This window comes from Cyprinus carpio, chromosome B20 (genome assembly GCF_018340385.1).
Source record: "Cyprinus carpio isolate SPL01 chromosome B20, ASM1834038v1, whole genome shotgun sequence".
Lineage (NCBI taxonomy): Eukaryota > Metazoa > Chordata > Actinopteri > Cypriniformes > Cyprinidae > Cyprinus > Cyprinus carpio.
In genome coordinates, this window is record NC_056616.1 from 21,662,379 (window position 1) to 21,680,033 (window position 17,655).

The 17,655-nt window shown below is 36.1% G+C and overlaps 1 protein-coding gene across 3 annotated transcripts in view; it reads left to right on the forward strand.

Annotated features, from left to right (window-relative positions):
- Positions 1 to 17,654, forward strand: part of LOC109069030 (atypical kinase COQ8A, mitochondrial) — a 28,121-nt gene extending 10,467 nt beyond the window's left edge. For all 3 annotated transcript variants that reach the window (XM_042747288.1, XM_042747289.1, XM_042747290.1), the window contains 11 exons: positions 2,718 to 2,792; positions 5,218 to 5,343; positions 8,099 to 8,184; positions 8,292 to 8,432; positions 9,430 to 9,511; positions 11,228 to 11,321; positions 13,057 to 13,198; positions 14,581 to 14,688; positions 16,213 to 16,278; positions 16,362 to 16,448; positions 16,532 to 17,654. In XM_042747288.1, coding sequence (XP_042603222.1) covers positions 2,718 to 2,792; positions 5,218 to 5,343; positions 8,099 to 8,184; positions 8,292 to 8,432; positions 9,430 to 9,511; positions 11,228 to 11,321; positions 13,057 to 13,198; positions 14,581 to 14,688; positions 16,213 to 16,278; positions 16,362 to 16,448; positions 16,532 to 16,825 — 1,301 coding nt within the window. In that variant the 3' untranslated portion in view covers positions 16,826 to 17,654. The remainder of the gene's footprint in view (positions 1 to 2,717; positions 2,793 to 5,217; positions 5,344 to 8,098; positions 8,185 to 8,291; positions 8,433 to 9,429; positions 9,512 to 11,227; positions 11,322 to 13,056; positions 13,199 to 14,580; positions 14,689 to 16,212; positions 16,279 to 16,361; positions 16,449 to 16,531) is intronic.
- The last annotated feature ends 1 nt before the right edge of the window (position 17,655 follows it).

Here is a 17,655-nt window from a genome sequence, read left to right on the forward strand (position 1 = left end):
CCTGCTTTGGATTATGGGACAGGGCTTAACCAGTCTGGGAATGTGCATCACCTGTTTCCCCTGAGATAGAGCGTCCCATTCTGGTGTGTAACTTTACCCGCTTTTGTTCTTCAAATGGCAGTCTATCAGTGATTTCTCAGAGGACTATTGCTGAATACAGTTGCAGGCAGTGAATGGATGGATATAGCTGAGGGTTTGGAGTGAAAAGTGCTGTCACATGGAAAAATTAAACACTGGTGGTCACCGTAGCACTCTGTCACTGGTTCGCTGCATGCTGTAGTTTTCCACTGGCGAACACTAATTGAGACGTTAAACGTATATTTGCTCTCATCTGCTGTTGGTGTGTGTGCATGCTGTGATTGTTAGTTAGTGAAGTGTTTGTTATCTCTTATCTGCCACCGTTACAAGAAAACATCTTTGGACACCTGTTTACTACAAGCCCATATGTGTATACTTGCAGTGACCTGTAAATATGACAGGGTGCTTGCTATCAGCATTCTCTAAACCACTGAAGCATTATGGGACTGTGTGAATTTATAAGGGGAATGTGTTGACAAGTGTTTATGTCTTCTAGGGATCAAAGATACAGAGTCTATTCAAGATGACTTATGTGGCATCCAGCTTTCAAGAGTGTGTTAATATTATATAGTGTCTAAGCAAATTCAGCAGGCATAAACATTATAACATTATTAAATTATTAAATAATATACCAAATGTTGAATTAATTAACATTTCTAATTTAAATGTTGTTGTTGTTGTTTTTATTAACAACAGCAGAAATTATAATAAATAATGTAAAAATTAAACTATCAGTGGTAATTAATAACTGAATATTTGGTTTAATATTTAACGATAATTTAGAACGTAATGTTTAGATCTGTTGAATTTGTTAAATAATTAATGTTGTTGTTATTGTTAAGAAAATCTTTTTTCACTCATTACTCATTTTTTAATTTACTCACTCTTAAGCTGTTCTAAACCTGTAGTTGGTATTTTGTTTTGTTGAACACAAAAGATGATATTATGAAGAATGTGGGTAACGTGGGTTGTTGGTCCCCATTGACTTCTGTAGTATGGAAAAAATATGGAAATCAATGGCAACTAGAAATTGTTTGGTTACCCACATTCTTCAAAATTTCTTCTTTTGTGTTCAACAGAAGAAAGAAGTTCTTACAAGTTGATGACAGAATTTGTATTTTTTGGTGAACTATCACTTTTATATTTTGTTTCACATAGAAATGTCACAGTACAAGTCAAAATGTTTTCAATTTTGTAATAACAACTGGGAGGAAACATTTATGTTTGAATATTGTGATTTGTATGTAGTTTTCGCATTCAAAATGGTTTAATGTGATTGGTGTATCTGACCTTTGTCCTCACCTTGACCTCGCTCCTGGACGTGAGCTATCCAGTTCAACTGTGCTCTCTGGCTCTCTTGTTGGATAGTTAAAAATAGTGATTGACTGCGTCCAAGAATAGTATACATCACTTTGGCAGGCCTTCATGTGGTTGTGTTCATCTTCTCAATTTTAGTGACTGTAGTTAGCCCTTAAATCAGTGCCATAACAACTGTTTTTAAGCAGCTTGTACATTTTGTTTATGTTCAGAAGCATAACTCTCTGTTTTTGTAACATGAGACTTGGGCCCGTAGTGTCCTTGGTCATGCTATCAGGCAATCTGAAAGCCATCTTAGCCACTTTGTGCCAGTGTGCAAAAAAGAACCCTGCTATGACAAAATGTGCACATATTACTCGGTTTATGAATTTTAAATAAGTAGCTCTAAATAGTTTATATATAGCCTAGTACTAGTAGTTCAAAAGGTTTGGGTTGGTAAGATTGGTTAATGTTTTTTTTTTTTTGCTCACCAAACCTGTAATTATTTTATTACGAATAGACCACACTCTAAAAACAATAATATTGTGCAATATTAATAACAGTTTAATATAATTAAATCTTTAAAAAAAAGATTCTTTCTTGATTGGGTAAACAAATGGATTAGCCTATCTGTGTGCAATGGAATGCAAATGTTTTGTATCTCTAAAAGGAAGAAATGAAATACAGTGCTTCAGATGTTGCAGTGTTTGAACACCCTGGCATGGCCCCTTGTGTTTTCCTCAAGTCCTTAAACCCCTGCAGGCATAAAGGGACATAAAAACAGGAACCGGTTTAATCATCAACCACAAGTGACCTAGAACTTCTCCATCAATGAAAAACCTTACCGGTATAAGAGCTGGCGTTAAGACTGCACTTGTTTCTGTAAGGTGTTAGGACATCTGGAAAAAAACACCAGTGTGATAAAAATGTCAGCCTCATTTCTTGCAGGTTTACACTAAGGGTTCATTTTCACCACTTTATTTACAACAAATTTCAAGCCCGTCCTAAATTTCTCAAGAGCGGGAGTGTTGGGTAATCAGAAAATTACATAACTATTGAAGACCGCACCAAAACTTGTTATTGGTTCGCTGCTCTGCCAAAGCAAATGTGCTGACCACAGAGGTTCAGAAATGCTATTTCGGTGTTTCCTTTTGTCAGGTTGACATAATACAGCTCCAGTGTTGTTGTGGGTATTTTTCACAAATCAGTCTAAGAGATAAAGCTTTTTAAGTTTTGTTTACATGGTGGAAGTGCTGATTTGAGGAGTGTGATGATGAGTGTTTCAGTATTTAACTTCTGTTGATTTATGGACCATTTCCTTTTTGTTTTTGAATCCCTTGCAGGTCTCGCTGTGGGTTTGGGTATTGGAGCTTTGGCAGAAGTGGCAAAGAAAAGCCTAAGATCAGAGGACAAGAATGGTAAGACAATTGCATTATCTACTAGAACTGAACTTTACAGTTACAATTTGGAACGGTACAATGTATAGCTAATTACCAGTTAGAACATTTTATTGATTATTGACATGCTATCAGGCATGGTATGATTACAAGTGATACTGTAAATTGCATGCAATTAGAGTTTTCTGTTTGTTTGTTTTTGGACTTTAAACCATTTCATTAACAGAGAGATAGTGAGTGAGGAGACATGAAAGAATAGGAAGGAGATTGTGGGTTTTTAAACTCAAGTCACCCACACATAAACACGTGTGCACTACCTACCAGAACCCACAACAACCATGATCTTAACCAATGTGCATCATTTGTAGCAATGAAAAGAGCTTTCCTTTTTTTGTCCTCTCTTTCAGTACAAACAGTACTGAAAATCTAGTGTGCGTATGGTGTTATTTACTTTTAGACAGGAGAGCACCATTGCTCTTTTGACTGTCTGTGTTTGCTTAAATTGGGCTGTATGTATAATATACACAGGAACATTCACAAAGTTTCCTGATCTAAAGTGCACTTAAATTAGCCTGCTGTCAAGGCTGAGAGGTAGTTTTAATGTAGAGTCATTTTTTACAGCACAGATCATAAAATATTTATATCCATGCATCTGTGTAATTGGTATGAAAAATGCCAATGTATTATTGAAATGTACTCTTCTTAAAAGTTTCTCTCATTCTTGAAATGTTTAACCTTGTTCAGCGCTTGTGCGTTTAAATATGTGCACCCCTCCCATCATCCAGGATCTCTCAGCTCAACTTCAAATCTTCCTATGCCACAAAGAGAGCTTTAGTCGGACATACACATTGCCACTGTTGTTTTGGCATGTTTAAAGGCAATGTGAAACAGCATTTGTAGCATGGCATCATTATGAAAGTGTTAAGCATGCTGTCATTTTGAAGGTGATTTAAAGTTATTACATTTTAATTTAATATTAGTAACACAAACATGGTCTATTTTACATTGCAGAGCTGAGTTTTTAAATTTGAATGAGGGGATATGAATGCAAACATTGTTTTATTTTCGTCTTTCGTTTGATTTTATTTTTTAATGCTTTATTCTAAGTATTTAGGGTTGATTTAGGTATGTTGACTTTAAATGCATCATGGAATTTTTATTTATTATTATTTTTTTTAAACAAAATACAAAGTCTTTGACTTGAGACCTGTAATAACCATTTCAGATTAGTTCAGTTTTTTTTTTTTTTTTATTACCAATTCTTAATGACTTCTTTAGTGCACTAATCTTTAATATTGGGTTGCAAAATAAAAATAAAATAAAATAAAAAATTCCATCTTATTCATTTTCTTTGTTGTCTTGCTTGCAACTAAAGTCTCAAAGCTTTGTTCATCACATTAAGAGAATACTATAATCCTGTTAAACTGGCTGTTTGCAGATATTTCGCTGTCTACAGAGTTGCATTATGACTATCTGACTGCATATGGGAACTGAGAGTACAAATGTGTTCTGAGAACAGTGGTCTGTAACTAGATCATATCTATGTAGACACCCGGCATGCTGGATAATGATTACCTTTGACCTCATCATCACATCCAGGAATAGCTCTAATGTCCTCACAGAGATAATGAAGACCCTGATCCAACAGTTTGTGGGGTATAGTTTACATAGACAAATGGTTTTTAGTAGCACAGATTTTCTTTTTTGTTTTAAATTGCACATCCAGTGGTTATTTAAGATTTTTTGGACCTCTGTATAAAAAAAAAAAAAACATGGGTCCATTTGTCCCGTTAGGTTTTACTGTGCTGAATATTCATTTTGAAGGAATAATTTACCAAAAATATACATTTGCTGACATTTTACTCACCCTTAGGTCATCCAAGATGTAGATGAGTTTTTTTCTTCATCCAAACAGCTGATAATAACATCACAATAATCCAAAAGTATTCTACATGAATCCAGTCCTGCATGTTTGTAATAAACAAATCCATCAAGACGTTTTAAAATTCAAAACATTAAAAATGTCCAAAAAAAAATGTCTTGTCTGAATCAGGAGAGAAATATGCACAGGTCAAATATACCTTTTACAAGTTAAGAGTCCAAATCAGTTCTAATCAAATATGTTAGTGCACAAAGTTAAAAAGCCTTAATGATATATTTGTTATACAAACATGGTATTTTTCTTCACAAGATGTTAACTGATGGACTAGAGTCGTGGATTACTTATGGATTGTGACGTTTTTATTAGCTGTTTGAACTTGAATTCTGACGGCACCCATTCACTGCAGAGGATCTATTGGTGAGCAAGTGATAAAATGCTAAATTACTCCAAACTCATCTACATTTTGGATGGCCTGAGGGTCAGAAAATTCATTTTTTGGGGTGAACAATTCCTTTAAGTTGTATTTTCAGTCCAAAAGGTTAACGGACTTGTAATTTCACATAGGTGAAAAGAAGGCCGTTTTGGACAGCAGCCCCTTCCTTTCAGAGGCCAATGCTGAGCGTATCGTCAGGACATTGTGTAAAGTGCGTGGGGCGGCCCTCAAGCTCGGCCAGATGCTCAGTATTCAAGGTAAGAGAATGCTGTTTGTACTGCATATAACAAGTCACCACGTTAGACAGGTTCACTCCTCAAGGATTTATTGGGGCCACTAAGGTGTCCTCCATGACTGATAGTATTCATAACCCACGGCTGCTTCCAGTGTTGGGATGGTTGTAAGTCATGGCCACTCTCAAGTTAGACTGGTACGTGATTGAGGCCTGTTTCGGTTTTACAGGCTGATGATATGAGTGACTGTAATCCTCTTACAGAAAGGTGCAGAGAAATTGGAGATGCGGTTTATTTCCTCTCTGATATGCAAACGTCTAAAGATAAAAAACCTCATGTGTCCTTCCTTTCGTTATTTTCCACACAGTGGTGGAAAATGGATGCTAGCTTTTCTTTTTGCTGACTGTTCAGGGTCCTCAGAAACTACCAGTCTAGATACACTTGAATGAATTTGTTCTCATGTTTCTCATTGATCTTTTTTTCTAAAAGCTTACACCATATTCTAATCAGGTGAGCAGTGACAGGATTACAAAGACAAGCATATTTCTTGAGCACCAAATCAACATTTTCCAATGATTTCTGAAGGATAGTGAGACACTGAAGACTGCAGTAATGGCTGCTGAAAATTCAGCCTTGCAGTCACAGGAAATTAAATTTTTAAGTATATTAACAGTTATTTTATATTGTAACAGTATTTTACAACAAACTTGTTTTACTGTATTTTTGATCAAGTTAAGGCAACCATTGGTTAAGCATAATAGACTTCTTTCAAAAACATTTAAAGGGGTCATATGATGAACATTATTTTGTGTATTTGGTGTAATGAAATGTTTATGCGGTTTAAGTTTCAAAAAACACACATACTGTACATTATTGTTTCTCCTCTATGCCCCGTCTTCTGAAAAGCGTCGATTTTCACGAGGCTCATCTCTCTGAAAAGCGAGGTGTGCTGTGATTGGCCAGCTATCCAGCATGTTGTGATTGGCCGAATGCCTCAAGCGTGAGACAGAAATGTTACGCCTCTTAACATATTGTGAAGCCTTGTCCGGCCAGGGCGATGAGACAAAAACATAAAACCCCTTATAAACATGATTTCTAGTCGTGTTTTGTTTGAAGGCAAAAACAATAGGGCCTTGAGGGCCTTCTCAATGAAACAACGTCACACACCGCGGCCGGCTTGAGTGAGCAGAGGCCGGAGGCCTAGAGTGAGCCGCGGCCGGCTTGAGTGAGCAGAGGCCGGAGGCCCAGAGTGAATGACTCTCTTCTCTGTGCAAATATGTTTATTATTTCTGGTAGGTATGTGAGGTCATTCTTCCCTGCTCTGTGTGCATTAGTGTGTGTTGGAAAGCAAGAATGAAAGCATCTGTGTCACCCGATCAAGAATGCAGTGCATAGATTACTGTAGAACGGCCTCCCTGCATGACATTTCCAAACCTCGGCAGCTACTCATGCACCGCGTCATTCTCATCAAGATAGGCAGTATTTTGTAAGCTGCAGATCCCTACAACTTGCCAGTGAAGGACAGCGACAGCGCTGGCATCGGCAAGGCTCAAAATAAGCCCACAGCTATGCCAGAAACGTGACCTTTACTCTACACTTCAGGAAGTTTTGAAAGGACAGCACACACAATCGCCCATCAAGACATGACAAATCTGAAGGGAAAGCGTCCTGATTTACTGACACTTGTTTTGTTTTTTCATACCTCCTTCAGGAAAACTAGTCCTGTCCAAATATGGTTTAGTAGCCCACATTTCTCAGCTGAGAAAATAAGAGGTCATCGCATAAGCTTTACTTTTTTTTAATAGTTAGTTGTGATGTACGCAGAGACAGTCATGGAAAAATTTCAAATCTTCAACTCTCGAAGCCTTCAACTCCGTAGCAGTTTAGCATTTCACTGGGTTTGAATCCAGCAATTTGTTATTTCATGCGCTCTCTCTCTCTCTCTCTCTCTCTCTCTCTCTCTCTCTCTCTCTCTCTCTCTCTCTCTCTCTCTCTCTGTCTCTCTCGCTCGCTCGCTCGCTCTCTCACACTCCTTAAGGCTTGAGAGTGTTTACAGTGGCGTACATCTGTCACACAGTTTCTTTCTTCTCGTGAATCTCTAAAATCCTGTTTACGGTTATGTATTGACTGTGCACTGCAGCTACCCGAGTAAACCTGTAATATGACAACAGATTTATGAAAGATTAAGCAACAAGAAACGCAAGACTATATTGTATTGTAGGGCATTTGACAATTCTCTTTTTATATGATTTTATTGATCTGAAGTAGAAAATACAGGCACCCGTTATACCTGAAATTAACATGATATGCCTTTAGTGGTCTAATCATAAATGGGGAGCACAAAATACAAAGTTATCCAATCATTCAAACCACATTCATAGCTTAGGAAAGCATTTGACCACATCACATTTGTTGTGTAAACACTAATGTGTCCTAAACAACAGCGACTCACAGGGACACCTACTCACCTATCAGTGAACCTTTGCATGAAAATAAAGCAATAAGCCGTTCTTTACAGTGGTTTTACCATGTTATCACAGGTCAATCACGGTTTCTCAATGATTTTTGAAGAATCATGTTACACTGAAAAATATGCTTTGCCATTACAGCAATAAATGACTTTTTAAAGTACATTAAAATTTTAAATACTACAATTGTGATCAGATCACCCAGGAAGGATGATAATACCAGCTATAAACAGGGCCATCATTTTCATTTGGCATTTGTTAAAGAATAGCACTGTACTATACCAACACTGGATGTGTGTTTAATGTTTCAGATGATGCATTCATCAACCCACAGCTGGCCAAGATCTTTGACCGTGTGCGTCAGAGTGCAGACTTCATGCCCATCAAACAGATGATGGTACCATCTACTTAAACTACAAAATATTTCTATGTTTTACATCTGAAAATCATATAAACTCAGAATTTAAAAAAATATATATATCTCTTGCTTTTTGATCTTTGCAGAAAGCCTTGAACAATGACCTGGGCCCAAACTGGAGGGATAAAGTAGATCTGTTTGAGGAGAGACCCTTTGCAGCTGCCTCTATTGGTCAGGTCCATCTGGCCAGGATGAAAGACGGTCGAGAGGTCGCCATGAAAATCCAGGTTGGTTTCACACTGAAAGTACTATTTTAAAAAATAAAGGTGTTTCACGATGCCATAGAAGAACATTTTTTTGTCTAAATGGTTTCATAAAGAACCTTTTACATCTGAAGAAACTTTCTGTTTCACAAAAGGTTCTTTGTGGTGAAAGAAGGTTTTTCAGATTATAAAAGGTAAGAAAGAGATGGTTCTTTAAAGAACCTTTGACTGAATGGTTCTTCTGTGGCATCGCTGTGAAGAACCTTTTAAGCACCTTTAGTTTAAAGAGTGGTCCCGATGATCAATAAAGCTTTAAGGTGAGTTTACAGTTAATTTTAATGGGACGCCACACAAGATAAAATGATTTGATCTTTTTGCAGCTGATCAGTCAATCAAAGGTGATTTTATTCATAACCCATTTGTATTTTCTTTTTTAACAGAGAAATAATACTTTGTTTTAAAATGAAGAAATAAGTTGCATTATATTTAGAGAAATTTGTTACATGCAACATAAAAATTTACAGTTATCCTATCATTCAGAGGAGCATAGTTTCTTTGTTAGCATCAATCTGAAGCAGCAGTAGTACAATGTTGCGCTTGTGTTAGCACATTCCACACCAAAACCACAAACAAAGCTTTCCACCTAGTATGCACCTGTACTGTAAAATGCCCATTTTAACAGTCAAATAAAATAGGTTAATTTGGAGCACCAACTGCTTGAAGTCCTAAGAGCGATTACCACTAACTGCTTTTGCAAACGATATCGATCTGAATGTTTATGATTAGATGACCTAAATCTGGATGAGCTTTTTTTAGTAAAACAAACAGTTTTGAAATGTTCGGAAATAAACTAGCCCACCAATATGCGCTCAACAGGGTCAAGGCTGTTTTGCTGGAGGTGTTTTGTGTTGCGATTTGTTGTCTGTGTTCTTACCGGTTTGAACTTGTTTTGGTTTAGGAAATGAACTGCTACTGTGTAATGTTTTCTGAGCCCAATGTAACCTACTCTTGGTTTCTGCAGTACCCTGGAGTCGCACAGAGCATCAACAGCGATGTGAATAACCTGATGACGGTCCTGAGCATGAGCAACGCCCTTCCTGAAGGTGATGATGACCATAAATTTGATTTTTAGAATTTTAGGTAAATAAATTATTGGATGCATGTGGATGGCAAATGTGAGCGCCTCAGGTTATTTCCTAATCCCACCAGTCCGTTTACTTCCTGTCTGGTTTTTGTCATATAACTACAAACATAAAAGCACATAAATCAAATAAAAAGGTCAATTGCTGTCACCTGATGTAGTATAATGTAATATTACAAGAAGCAGATGCGGGGTTTTTTTTTACAGGAAGTATACACTACCATTTCAAAGTTTGGGTTTTAAAGGTTGTATCTTATGCTCACAGAGGCTACATTAATTTGAGGGGGAAAAAACGGAAACATTATTAGTTTTTCTTCTATTTTATGATGTAATTTATTCCTGTGATGGCAAAACTGAATTTTCAGCAACATTACTCAAGTCTTAAGTTTCACATGATCCTTCAGAAATCATTGTAATCTGATGATTTGGAACTCAAGAACCATTTCCTATTCTTATAAATGTTGAAAACCATTGTGCTGTTTAATATCTTTGAGGAAACCATCTTTGATGAATAGAAAGTTCAGAAGAACAGCATTTATGTGAAATACACTTCTTTACTGTCCCTTGTGATTAATTGAATACAGTAATAATTTCTTTAAAATAGTACCAACCCCAAACTTTGGAAAGATAGTGTGCATTTTTGTAAGCTCTAAAATGTTTTGGCCAAAGTCAAAATAAAAAAACTTATGAAATAGCACTGATTTTGAAACATTTGTTGACCCCATTTTTTCCAAGAACTTGGTGTCAGTGCACTCGAATCTTTGTTTAGTGTGTTTCAGACTGAGAACTGGGAGCTCGGGGCCTGTTGGGTCTCAGTGGGCTGATGGATCTCAAACTGCACACTGACCAATCAGAGCCCCAGAGCCTCATGGTTACAATAGCATCCACTGCTGCAAGATCAATGCCAGTTAAATGTTCAGCTGTCAGAGAAGCCTAATGCTCCAAACATAGTCTGAACTTTCATTTGAGCTTGTAAATGCCACCGCAGTGTTGTCAATCCTCCTTTTTGCCAGAAGAGAGAAATGACACAAAGCAGATACCTAAGATATTTTTTAATGTCTTGCCAACTCTTGTGAAACACAAGTACAGTACATGTTAGTATTATACAATTGTGTAAACGTAATTTTTTTAAGGCACTTAATTGCAATTAAATACAGTTTGTTTTACATGCATTCTTGGCCCACTTAAATAGGACACAAGTATATCTTTGTGTAATATCATATTTACTTTTGTTGTCTTTGAAATATGGTTATAGTGTACTGCATTTATGGTAAACTGAATTGCACTTGAATTTCTATTTAAATTTGGATGACATTCATTTAAAAAACATTTGTAATGATCTTTTTTAAAGCATGACAAAACATTATTAAAACTAGGGATGCAATTCACTCGTAATGTGATATAATTCACGATACTGATTTCATGATGCGTTTTTCTCATTATTAAAACAATGTTTTTCAAAATTGTACTTTTAAAGCAAGTCTTAAATTTGACATTTTAAAAATGTATTTTGAGTGCCACCTCTTGGTCATATATATATATATATATATATATGTATATGTATATATATATATATATATATATATGTATGTATGTATGTATATATATATATATATATATTACTGACTCTATATATATATATAATATGTATATGTGTATCTTGTCTATGAATGTGCAGGTCTGTTCCCGGACCATTTGATAGATGTGATGCGACGTGAGCTGGCGCTGGAGTGTGATTACATAAGAGAAGCCAAGTGTGCTCGGAAATTCAAGTGAGTGAACAAAAACAACCTGGAGACATTTTTCTCACTGCTAATTCAGAGCATCCCATCACTGTATTCATTAATCTACCCCTCTATAAAACCATGGGTGGGCTGTGGGCTCACATGCGGTCCACAGGACATTTCAGGCTGCCATGTGCCTGATATCCAAGCTAAATTAATCCTGTACCCCATAATGCCTTTGAAAGTAAGGTTTACACACGAAAATAAACACAACAACTGCTCAGAATTATTGTGCACTTCTGTTTCCTCATATAACAGCTTCTCTGGAGCGTTGGGGCCTCAGCACAGGGCTAAAAATAACCGCCCAGCTTGTAGGCCAGGGATTGAATGATTTGATCTTAAGGAACAGTTTGCGTGCTGACATATTTTAAATATAGCACAAATGGAAATAATAAACATTGACAACAAGCCCGTACCCTGTGTCCTGTCCTCTACTGGGACCCTGACTTCACAGGGAGGGTGAAGAATGAAACATGCGTTCCAAGAGAGAGATATGGTTACATACATGCCTTCAGAGTGAGATGTGTCTTTTACTTTTGAGCAGACCAATGAGACACTCAGGGTTCAGCAGATTAGCTCTTTTCAAAATGATGTAACACTTTTGTTTTCTGCAAGTATTGACGTAGTTTAAACACGTTGCACATAAAGCCTCAAATCCGAAAGAGCTGAGGAAATAATCAAACTCATTCTTCTAGAATGTCTTCTCTTTGTCGGGTAGTCCAATTAATTTTATTGAATTGGTTCTTATGGACAGTTGACCGTTAGATGATCTGTGGTTAATGTTGCTAATCTGTGTTTCACATCCGTTTGGATAGTTTCTGTAAAATTGCATTTTAATACTGTTCAATGCCTCCATAGACTTAGATTAGAAAAAAAACTAAAGCTTGTCTGAAAGCCTTATTAAAAGTGGTTTTATAGAAAAAAAAAAAAGTAATATAAATGGTTAAAAGAAAACAGATTCATTTTAGTCATCACTCAGTAGTGTTTACACAGCAAAAAGTTACTTTCTTTTTTACTATTTTTGTCTTGTTTCTAGTACACATATCTAAATGTGGTTTGTTTAAAACAAGAAAAACCAGCTACGAATGCAAGGAAAAATAAACTTGTTTTCCCTTTTAATTGTTTATTTTTCATACACATTTGCATATATATTTTTCTTATTTTAAGAATAAAGCTCACCTAATTTTGATCATTTCTCAGAAAAGGGAACTTATCTTGCCTATAATGACCTTGCAGTACTGAAGTGTGCAGCATCCTTTTAAGCAATTACATATTTACTTCCACTGGATTACGTTGCACATTGTGTAAAACTGTGTGGTCAGAGTATGTTGTTTTCATCTTTGATATAGATGTATAGATCTAGCATTGTTACATAGCATCAGGATAGTTCGTATCGCTACTTCTAATATGAACTTTTCTTGTAGCTATATAGTTTTCAGATATCTAGCCTGACTGTATTCCAAAGCTGACGTACCCATTACTGCTTGGCAAGCTATAATTTAAATATCCTCACACCCAGAGAATAGCATCACTGTTTTTCCCACATCCCTTCAGAAGCAGACGTGTGTGTGTGTGTGTGTGTGTGTGTGTGTGTGTGTGTGTGTGTGTGTGTGTGTGTGTGTTCATCATCACGTCCTGTCTGTGGTGCACGTGCGGGGTGGCATGCTTTTACGGGGATGCTGATTTGTGCTCAGTGACTTAGAAGCTTTGTGGTTTTTGACAGGGAACTTCTGAAAGATCACCCCTTCTTCTACGTGCCAGAGGTAATCGACGAACTCAGCAGCCAGCACGTCCTCACCACCGAATTGGTGCCTGGATTTCCCTTGGATCAGGCTGATGGACTTTCACAAGAGTTGAAAAATGAGGTATTCACTGTTGCTGGTAAAATTGTTTCTGCAATGAATGAAATGGGAAAAAAAACCCTGACTATTACATCTAACAGTGTGTCTGCAGGATATTTAAGCCTTTTTTTTTTTCTTTTTTTTTTTTTTTTACAACCTTCACAAATAAAATTAATACCATGTGAGAGGATTAGGGCAGTGTCTATGGTAACATATAAAACTGTAAAATAATAAAAAATTATTAATTTTAAATTAAATATAAATTATTTAATTTTTAAATTATTAAAAATTAAAAAACCTGTATCTGATTCAGTTCAGATACAGGTTTCTGGAAAAACGAAAGTTTCACATTCCAGCCTTTAGAACATTTTTTTAAGAAATGGGGTGAATCAAATGTATCAATTATTATATTAATTTAAAACGTATAAATGTATCTTACTACCATAATTGGGTTTTTAGAAGGGACAGCTTCTTGTCAATCCACCAGTTCACATTTACAACTCTGTGTTTGCTTCATAAAAGTATGGGTCAAATTTGCATTGGTTTGAACAAAAGATAGGCTTATATTTATTCAGTGAATTCATAGCCTTTTGCTCACATTAAACCATTTCTTGATTCTTGTCTTTGCGTCCTTAAAATTAAGAACTTTCAAATTTATAATGAAGACTTTTCTTGTACCATTTAGGGCATTTAAGACTTTTTATGGCTTAAATTTGCTACATCTAAATTTAAGACTTGAGGACTCCCAGAAACCATATATGATCAGACCATCTACAAACATTAAAAACATTTGTAATTGGATTATGAATTGGTTGCTACCTTATTGGAATGAAAAATATTTTCAGCTTACTTTCTAGGAATTTCAGTTCTCCTATTGTTATTTACAGTTATTAGCATCATTATAGTTTAGCAAGTTACATAAGCACATTAAAATTCGGTGATGTATCAGGCCATGTTATATTCTATGATGCCTGAGTCACATGGTCTCAAACGTGGCCATTATGGAAGCCAGCGAGCTTCCTGAAGTATTATCGCCACCTGATGGTGGACGTGTCTTATTGCATTAGTAGGGCAAAGTGTAAACGAGGTCTTATCCATACCAAAAAAAAAAAACGTTAGGTAATGAGGTTTAAAATAAATCAACTGTGTTGACCAAATCGTGAATAGAGGAAATGATGCACACTTACATAAATGAAGCCAGTAAATGTGACAAGACCATACAACTATGATTTAAATGCTCATTATTTACATAGTTTGTAAACATTGCATTAAAACATTGATTTGTTTTGAGTTAGAACTGATTTATAACTTTATACTAAGTACTACAAATGCATTAAAGCGTAAATACTGTGGATTTAAAGCAGTTTAGTGCATGTGTAGTAACCATACTTTTTATTTTTGCACAGATCTGCGAGAACATCCTGATCCTGTGTCTGAGGGAGCTGTTCGAGTTCAGATACATGCAGACGGATCCCAACTGGTCCAATTTCTTTTATGATCCACAAACCCACAGGGTAAGAGAGAATGCCACTATGACATTTCCTGGTTGTTTACACTACCAGTTTAGACCCACATGGCTGAATTTGCTTTAAACCTGCTTGAATACTGGTGTCTTTAAAGGGATACTCCACCCCAAAATGAAAATTGTCATTAATCACTTACCCCCATGTTGTTCCAAATCCGTAAAAGCTTTGTTCGTCTTTGGAACACAATTTAAGATATTTTGGATGAAAACCGGGAGGTCTGTGACTGTCCCATAGACTGCCAAGTAAGTTACACTGTCAAGGTTCAGAAAAGTATGAAAAACTGCCATCAGTGGTTCAACCGTAACGTTATGAAGCGATGAGAATACTTTTTGTAAGCAAAGAAAACAAAAATAACAACTTTATTCAACAATTCCTTTGTCAACACTCTCCTCTGTCTCTCTCCATATCACCGTATGCTGTGTATGCTCTTCTGTATCAGCCGCACCACACAGGAGCATAAAGTCATTATTTTTGTTTTCTTCGCTTACAAAAAGTATTCTCGCTTCATAACGTCACTTTTGAACCACTGATGGCAGATGGACTATTCTGACGATGTTTTTCATACTTTTATGGACCTTGACACTGTTATTTACTTGGCAGTCTATGGGACAGTCACAGGCCTCCCGGTTTTCATCCAAAATATCTTAAATTTCACGGGTTTGGATCAACATGGGGGTAAGTGATTAATGACAACATTTTCATTTTGGGGTGGAGTATCCCTTTTAAGAAGCTGAAATATAAGAGTTTTGATGAATTAAACATTTGTGTTGGTCACAACATAATTCCCATACTTTCAGTTGTTTTGACTTTAATATCAATCTAAAATGTAGAAAATATTAGTAAAGAATGAGTTGGCATATCCTATCTTTTGACTGGTGCTGCAAATATGTGCACTATTATTAAAACTTTTTTTGTTGTTGATGTTTTTACTTTTTTAAAGAAATTAATACTTCTATTCACCAAGCATGCGTTAAATTGTTCAAAACTGGTAGCAAAGACATTTATAATGTTACAAAAGATTTCTATTAATATTAGTGTTATGATGTTTTGATGATTGTTATTGTTATTAATAAAAATAGTAATAATTGTTATATGAAATATTTTTTGAGCAGCAGATCAGCATATTAGAATTATTTCTGAAGGATCGTGTAACACTAAAGCCTGGAGTAATGACTACTAAAAAATGCAGCTTTACGATCAGAGGGATAAATTATATATTCAAATACAAAGTAGAATTTTTAAATGATATTTTACATTGTTACTTTTGATTACAAAAATCTTCAAAACTTTACATTTATACCATTTTTGTTACATTTATCATTTCATATAACATTTATACCATTTACAAAATTTTATTAGAACATTTATATTAACATCCTAGCCAACCCCACAGTGTGTATGTATTAATTTTATTTATTTATTGTATTGGAGTATTTTGTGAAGTAAATCGAAAGTAAGCGTATTGTTTTGGCTTCATCTCTTGGTATAATCGAGCTGTTCTTCAATCCACAGGTTGCTTTGCTGGACTTTGGTGCAACAAGAGGGTTTGATGAGAGTTTCACTGATCTTTATATTGAGGTAAGACATATAAAATTAAAAGTTAACTTTATTTAATGAATATTTTATTTCTTTAACTGATTGCATCTTCCTCTTTAAAACAGATCATCAAGGCTGCAGCAGATGGTAATCGAGAAGAAGTGCTGAAGCAATCCATAGTCATGAAGTTCTTGACTGGTTATGAGTCAAAGGTAGTAATATACCAGATATTTAAGTTTTAAGCTGCACATATGACAAATAAGGGGTGTTAACACAACCTCTTCTCCTCATCCAGGCCATGGAAAATGCCCATGTGGATGCTGTGATGATCCTGGGTGAGGCTTTTGCCTCCGAGGAGCCATTTAATTTCGGGGCGCAGAGCACCACAGAGCGCATCCACAACCTCATCCCCGTCATGCTGAAACAGCGCCTCATCCCTCCACCAGAAGAAACCTACTCCCTCCACCGCAAAATGGGTGGCTCCTTCCTCATCTGCTCCCGCCTGAATGCTAAGCTAAGTTGCAAAAATATGTTTGACAAGGCCTACGGCAATTACTGGAGCAACAAGAAAAAAGGACCAAGCCAGTGACAGATAAAGCTTGTCAAACAGGAAAAACTCGGATAAGCACAAAATGCTCTGGCCAATCACTCGAATGTAAACAAATGACACTTCTGTCTCGACTGACCCAACCGTACCATCATACATGTTTGTTTTTGGCTTTTGTTTTTCCTTTTGAGTGTTTTAATGGGAAATAATATCCATGATTGATCCATGGTCATGTGGTGCAAAGATTGCTATTCAAACATATGTATCTATGTGCCTACGAAAATTCCTATTGGTTACTCATCAGGTGTGGTGATTGGCTGTAGAACGTTTCATAACCAAGCCAGTTTTTTCCAGGTTGCTGGAGTACATTGTGAGGACCGTCTCCCTAAATCAGTATATTAACTCTTATGTTTATTGTTTGAGAAAGCATTACAATGTGTATTTTTCTTTTTGGTTTGTGATTTGTGAATATTACCCACGATATTGCCCACAGTATGAAAAAGGGAAGTCCCTGAATGAAAAGATCGGAAGTCAGGGCAGGTTTTGATGCTGCAGTCACACATTTGTTATCAGTGTGTAGGTTGGCTACAAGCTTGCTTGTTTTAGCCTGTTGAACCACCACAACTACTTTGACTTAATGCATTTTAAAAAGCTAGGATATTAATGATGATGGCATGAGGTATCACTTCTCTGATGTGTGAGATGTACATGAATTTAAATGTGCCTACATGAAGGTGAGAACTTAAACGCATTATGGTTTGATAACAGAGCATTGATGGAAAAGGTGTTCTTCTAATGTTCCTGCTATTGGCTTTCTTACTAAAATATTGTGATAAAATTGTCTGAATACATTAAATTTTTGGAATCAACAC